The sequence below is a fragment of the Melozone crissalis genome, unplaced genomic scaffold (assembly GCF_028551555.1).
Source record: "Melozone crissalis strain CALT ecotype California unplaced genomic scaffold, PUWL_Pcris_2 ptg000002l_1, whole genome shotgun sequence".
Taxonomy (NCBI): Eukaryota; Metazoa; Chordata; class Aves; order Passeriformes; family Passerellidae; genus Melozone; species Melozone crissalis.
This window is the reverse complement of record NW_026535780.1, coordinates 10444629-10450769: the sequence shown is the minus strand read 5'-3', so window position 1 is coordinate 10450769 and position 6141 is coordinate 10444629. Positions and strand designations below refer to the sequence as shown.

General features: G+C 52.5%; 1 protein-coding gene across 1 annotated transcript; it reads left to right on the top strand.

The window, feature by feature from the left end:
• Positions 1–532: 532 nt before the first annotated feature.
• On the top strand, positions 533–5868 carry TRIB1 (tribbles pseudokinase 1). The gene is made up of 3 exons (XM_054279240.1): positions 533–920; positions 1304–1596; positions 3617–5868. The coding sequence occupies exons 1-3, from the start codon at positions 615–617 to the stop codon at positions 4083–4085; spliced, it is 1068 nt and encodes a 355-aa protein (XP_054135215.1). The 5' UTR covers positions 533–614; the 3' UTR covers positions 4086–5868.
• Positions 5869–6141: the final 273 nt, after the last annotated feature.

The following is a 6141-nucleotide window of genomic DNA, read 5'->3' as shown; positions in this document are numbered from 1 at the left end:
GGCTGCCTGGCTCTCCGAACTATTCCTTTTTCGGACAGCAGATATAGTTTTAACATGGGAAACACCCAGTGCCAAGTATTTCTGATGGTGCACGTTACGTCTACGCTTATGAGTAAACGCTTATGCTCACACAATAGCGCTGTGATGCAAACCTTGGGGTGAGGGATGGTTATTTAGTGATTAGTGAAAAGTAAGGACTGTGGCTGGGAACCTGCAGTTGTATGGACGAGAAGATCCTGGCAAGGAAGGTGGCCTCGCTTTCTCGACATAATTATTTAAGGTCGAAGGGGAGCGGGGGTCCCCGCCGCCCCCTTCAAGTCCCGCGGCGGCTCCGCGGCCGCCCCGCCCGGCGGGCCCGGGGCGCGGAGAGCAGCGGGCGGAGCGGAGCGGGCGTGTCCCAGCCTCCCTCCTCCCATTTCCCCGTGCGTCAGCGCCGGGAGGAGGAGGAGAATCACCTTTTTTTTTTTTGTAATTTTTTTTAAAAGCCTCCAACTACTTTAGCGCGGACTCGGCAGCAGATGGTGGACACGGCCCGAGGTTTCGGCGGGGAGAGCGAAGGGATGCGCCCAGCGCCCTGCGCCCGCCTGTAGCTCCGCGCCCGCTCCGCTCCCCCTATGAGCCGCCCCGCGTCCCTGCTGCCGGCCGCCCGCTGCCGCAGCGCCCCGGCCAAGCGCCTGCAGCCCCTGCACGACGGCCCCGCCGAGGAAGCGCCGGCCGCCAAGTGCCCTCGGCTCGCCGAATGCGGCCCCCCGGACTGCCTGAGCGCTCCCGGCTCGCCGTGTGCCCCCGCTTCTCCCGCCGGCGGCGGCGGCGCGGCGGGTCCCAGCCTGATCGCCTCGTACCTGCTGCTGCCGCTGGCCGAGCGGGAGCAGGTGTCCCGGGCGCTGAGCGTCAGCTCGGGCCGGGAGCTGCGCTGCAAGGTGAGCGGGAGCCGCGCGGGTGGGGAGCGGGTCCTGCCGGCCCGGGGACAGCCCTGCCGAACATCCTTCCTCCCGCTGCTCCACGGCCGGGAACGCCCGGCCAGCCCCCGGCGGCGTTTGCACGCCCTGCCAGTGAGCCGGGACTCCGGCTTACCTCGGAGCGCCTTCCCCCCAGAGGCTGTGGGAATGGTGGTTTGTTTTAGTTTCCCCCTCAGCCTTTCAATGTACAACGAACAGGAAGGGTCTCGGTAGCCGCTCCTGCCGGTCTTGCCGAGCCCTGGCTCCCCTCCAGCTCTCTCGTCATTGTTTGGGGAGAGTTGCTACGCGAGCTGCAGCTTTCAACGCCCTTGAGAATGAATTTGGGTTTAATTTCCTCTATACAGGTGTTCCCCCTCAAACACTACCAGGACAAGATCCGACCTTACATTCAGCTGCCGTCACACAGAAACATCACCGGGGTTGTGGAAGTCATTCTCGGGGACACCAAGGCCTATGTGTTCTTTGAAAAGGACTTTGGGGACATGCACTCCTACGTGAGGAGCTGCAAGAGGCTGAGGGAAGAGGAGGCTGCCCGGCTGTTCAAGCAGATTGTCTCCGCTGTAGCTCACTGCCACCAGTCAGCCATCGTACTTGGTGACCTCAAGCTCAGGAAATTTGTCTTCTCTAATGAAGAAAGGTAAGTGGCTGTCAGCAGCCAGCCTTGGGGTGAGTGGGGAGGGAGGCATGCCATATCCAGAGACACAAAAAGCGTCCCAGGGAGTGGAAACAGCCCCGTCAGCCGGGCATCACCTGCGAGCAATCCGAGTAGGTCCTCATCACGTGTGTGTAGTAGGTCACGGATCCAACCGGGCGCACTCCCTCTTAGATCTTGACTGATGAAAGGGAGGAAGCTCGCCGGGAGCTTCCTCTCATTCAAGAAGTTCAGTGAAACCCGCTGGCAGACAAAGGGATGATAGTTCAGATGCTCGTTAGCGCCAGAAGATGTCATGTGTGCCACTCATTCAGTGTCAAATGAATAAAAGGCAGAGAGGAGGGGGAGGGGGGGGGCTGAGGTGTTGTACCGGCGGGAGGAAGCAGCCCAGCTGGGAGAGCAGGAGGTGTGAGGAGCTGGAGATCTGGTCCCTCCTCGGGAGAGCTGCCTTGTGACCCACGCTGGAGCCCCAGCACTTGGGTAGGGTCTCCTTGCTGAACCACTCTGCTGATGAGAGTGATGCTGCTGAACCTTTCGAGGCTTTTATCCCCTCTCCACTGCCGTGCTTGCCATGCCCCCCATGCCCGTGGATCGTGGGCACATACAGGAGGGAAGGTGGGACATGGTTAAATAATGCTTTGGGAATCCTGCATCAAAGAAAATCACTTTAGTAAAACTTAGCCTAAAGCCGAGGTTCATAGAGGAGATCACAAAATCTAGTTGTTAAATTTAGATTAGGGAAATAATTCAGTATTCCCCTGGAGTGTTTGCTGCTCTTGCAGTGCTTTACCACACGTAGCAGAGTCAGAAATACAGCAAAACTGACTCTTGACCAGCTGCTTATTCCAAGGAATGTTAACAAACTAAGTAAAAGCTGTAATGGAGTTGTGCTTAATATCATAAAAATGTTCGGTGATACTACTGATGCGAAAGAAAAGGGGTTTTGTTATGTTAAACTGGGCTAATGATTCTTCAGGATATCTTTTACAAATGTGATAAGAAAATTAACCAGCACGGCCCCTCTGAAACAGCCATATATTGACACGTAAAGAAAGCTATTCCTTTGAAGGAAACTATTGCAGCTTTTCCCTCCCATAAGAAGATGAAACATTTGTTGAAATGTTACGTTGCTTACAGTCTCGCTCATTTGGAAATAACGTGTTGCACAGGCGATGTCATGTGCATCACATTTGGCAAGAAGAGGGTTAAGCAATGGCAGGCGACGCGGGCTCTGCACAGGTGCAGTTTCAGGGCTCCCGGCAGCCAATCCCGGGCCCACGGTTCTCGTTGAGTCATATTTTCCGTTTGCAGAACCAATGGGTATTTGCCGAGGTCAGGCTGAGGACAGGCTGAAGCCAACATATCTACACCCCAGCAGGCTGCCAGGCAGTGCAGAGCCCTTCCAGGGCTGCCTGGTGGCTTCCCTGCTGACGGGGAGCTCCCCTTACCCTCCAAAATAGGAGGCTGGGGTGGACCCATCTCCACCTGGAGATGGTGAGTGTGGTGATACGTCAAAAAATAAAAAGAATAAATTACAAGCTAAAATGAAAAAAAAAAAAAAAGCTTAGGGAAGGCAATGATCCTCACGAGTGCAGAGGGGAGCTGGGCTTTGTGGTTTGTGGAATCGCACAGCTGGATGCTGTTTGCTCAAAGCCTGAACGGCACACAGTGGCTGTAAAGTGCCATGTCACCAATTAACCCCCTGCAGTGGCACTGCAACCTGCGTGGGTAGCGGAGACTCAGTGTTCCTCAAGAGTCCTCTGTGTTGTTAAAGTCTCCAGTTAATAAAAAAACATGAGTGTCACTGAATGCTGGCCTGATGTACACAGCAGCACTTCCATTACACATTCCTGGGCGTCTGGGCAACTTCTCTGCTGCAAGTTGAGGTGTTTCCTTTCCCAGTGCCAATGCAAGAGAGAATGGGGCCATGGCAGGGGCTTGCTGTGCTTGCTCATGACTGCTGTTGCTATTTCTCACCTGTGGCTTCCTCTCCTGCCCTCCCTAGGACTCAGCTGCGTCTGGAGAGCCTGGAAGACACACACATCATCAAGGGTGAAGACGATGCACTCTCAGACAAGCACGGCTGCCCGGCGTACGTCAGCCCTGAGATCCTAAACACGACGGGGACTTACTCTGGAAAATCGGCCGATGTGTGGAGTTTGGGAGTGATGCTTTATACCCTGCTGGTGGGACGCTATCCCTTCCATGACTCGGACCCTAGCACTCTGTTTTCCAAAATCCGGCGTGGACAGTTCTGTATTCCTGACCATGTCTCCCCCAAAGCCCGCTGCCTCATCCGCAGCCTCCTGCGGCGGGAGCCTTCCGAAAGACTCACTGCTCCAGAGATCTTGCTTCACCCTTGGTTTGAGGCAGTCTTGGAGCCTGGATATACAGACCAGGAGACGGGAGCTTCAGATCAGATTGTCCCAGAATATCATGGAGACAGTGATGATATCAGTTCCTTCTTCTGCTAACCCCGAAATCTCAAAAACCTCGTCGGTTCTTACCTCCGGCATCTTTGTAGGGTTTCATTTTCCCACTTCTGCAAACTCAACTGCATCTTAAAGTGCCAGTATGGTCAGAAAAGTGACCTTGTCTAAATGAATGCCACCCTGGAGGTCTCCACTCCCTAAGTGTACTCAGAGTTCCATCCTCTTGCTCTGCTGGTTGGTCCCACCAGCCCCGGAGGACTTGTGCAGCCTTGTGAGAACTGTCTGGCTCTTCTGCCTCCCGCATCCTCCTCCGCTGTAACTGGTCACATCTTGGCTGCAGAGTCTTACGTCTGGCAAGGTGTGGGATGGAAAGGCAGCTCCTCTTGCTTTCCTGCAGCGGCTGCAGAGGTGTGGAGCCCTGGCCAGGATGTGCAGGGGCAGAGGGGCACATGGCGCACCTCTGCCTGAACAAATCTGACAGAAATGGTTAAAAGGGGAATCGCCTCGGCGTGCCCCAGCAGCCAGCTCACCGAGCAGCTCTCTGACTGTAAGCACACGTTAATGAGGGAAGGAGCTCTTCACCCACCACGGCCAGCTCTCTGCGTGTGCTGCTCCTCCAGCTGATCCTGCTTTCAGAGGCGTGAAGCTCCTAGATCCACCCGTAAGACAAATCACTGCTGTGGCTCTTTCTGAAGCAGAAATCAGTGGATCTCCAGCTGGATCCCTTCTGATTCCATTCGCTGTCCAGGAAAGTGTTTTAAATAGACTTAAGCCTCGTGTTACCACGGTGTAGCCTATATAACTTAATGCCCTCAGCGAGCTTGTCAAGTAGCAGGTCTCGTTAGCTCCGAGTGCCAAAACGTATCCGTTTACCAAACCGTAACACTATCGGCTGGGGCACCTTCCCCTGGAAAGGATGAGGGGTGTCTTGTACAGTACCTGTAAACATGGCCATGTTTTTCACCCGGCTTAACTCTTAAAAATAACACATCACCTCCTCTTTCCCCCTCCACCCCCACAAAAAGTTAGTCTTAAGAGTAAAATCTCCGTACACCCTTAGTTGATTATTCAGGTATGCTGTTTGCCTCCAGCTTCCCCCGCTTTTTTTTTTTTTTTAATTTTTAAAATTTTGTTTTGTTTTTATTTTGCATGATTATTCATAGTCTTTCCAATATGTGTGAATAATGAATATATATGAATCATTAGCTTCCTGGGTTGGGGGTAAGTAAACCTTAGTCCTGCCTAAGATTTCTGCTTAGTTTCACATGTGTCCAGTGGTTTATGCAGAGATGTCCATTCACCTTAGGCAAGAGTGTGGCTTCTAAAATGGCTGTGAGGTGGATGATGCACGTTCCCAACACCACCCAGTTCGAGTGAAGTCATTTTAAGTGTTAACCCTGGCAAGCTGCAGTCCCACCACGCGTTGCAAGAATACCATGTATACCTCATGGACTGTGTACTTTGTACATACCTTACTGTTTGGGGTTTTGTTTTCTTGTTTTGTTGTACTTTGTCTCAATAAGAGGTGTCGAAGAGCAGTTCAATGTGAATTATTGTTGGCAATACTAACTTGACAGAATCATGAGCATTAAGAGCAGAGCGCTCCAGCTCTCCGTTGCACTAAACCTCTCATGATTGCTTGACATTTGTATCTGTGATACAGTTTAACCCTTCTATGAAAAACAGTACATTTGTATATATTGGTAGAAAATTCTGCCAGAAAAGCTAAAAACACTATGTCCAATTTGTACATATGTATATGTCTGTGGAAACCTGGATGATAAAGTCTGACTTGTAGAAAGTTTTAATAAACTTGGTTTCATAATGTTTGTCCCCAGTTCTTGTGGTTTCTCAAGAGGAATGCAGCTCAGTGTGTCTGGTTTAATCTGAAAAAATGGGGTTTGGCCTCAGAGACTATCAGCTCCTCTATGGTCTGTATATGCATTCCATCATGCCTTAGCCTGAGCTCCCTGAACTCAGCCTGGGATTGAATCCCCAGGGAGAGGGGGACAGGGAATGGATCCTGCCTCTTGTGAGGTGGAAAGGGCTTGGGGTGTCCCCAGGGTTATGTGAAATGGGATATCCTACTCCTCTGATA

What these genes read in the sequence shown, in the direction of transcription:
- TRIB1 (XM_054279240.1), top strand. Translation starts at nt 615, where the DNA reads ATGAGCCGCCCCGCGTCCCTGCTGCCGGCCGCCCGCTGCCGCAGCGCC. An exon ending in GCCGGGAGCTGCGCTGCAAG is followed by an intron (nt 921 to 1,303) that starts GTGAGCGGGAGC and finishes TCCTCTATACAG; the next exon opens with GTGTTCCCCCTCAAACACTA. An exon ending in GTCTTCTCTAATGAAGAAAG is followed by an intron (nt 1,597 to 3,616) that starts GTAAGTGGCTGT and finishes TGCCCTCCCTAG; the next exon opens with GACTCAGCTGCGTCTGGAGA.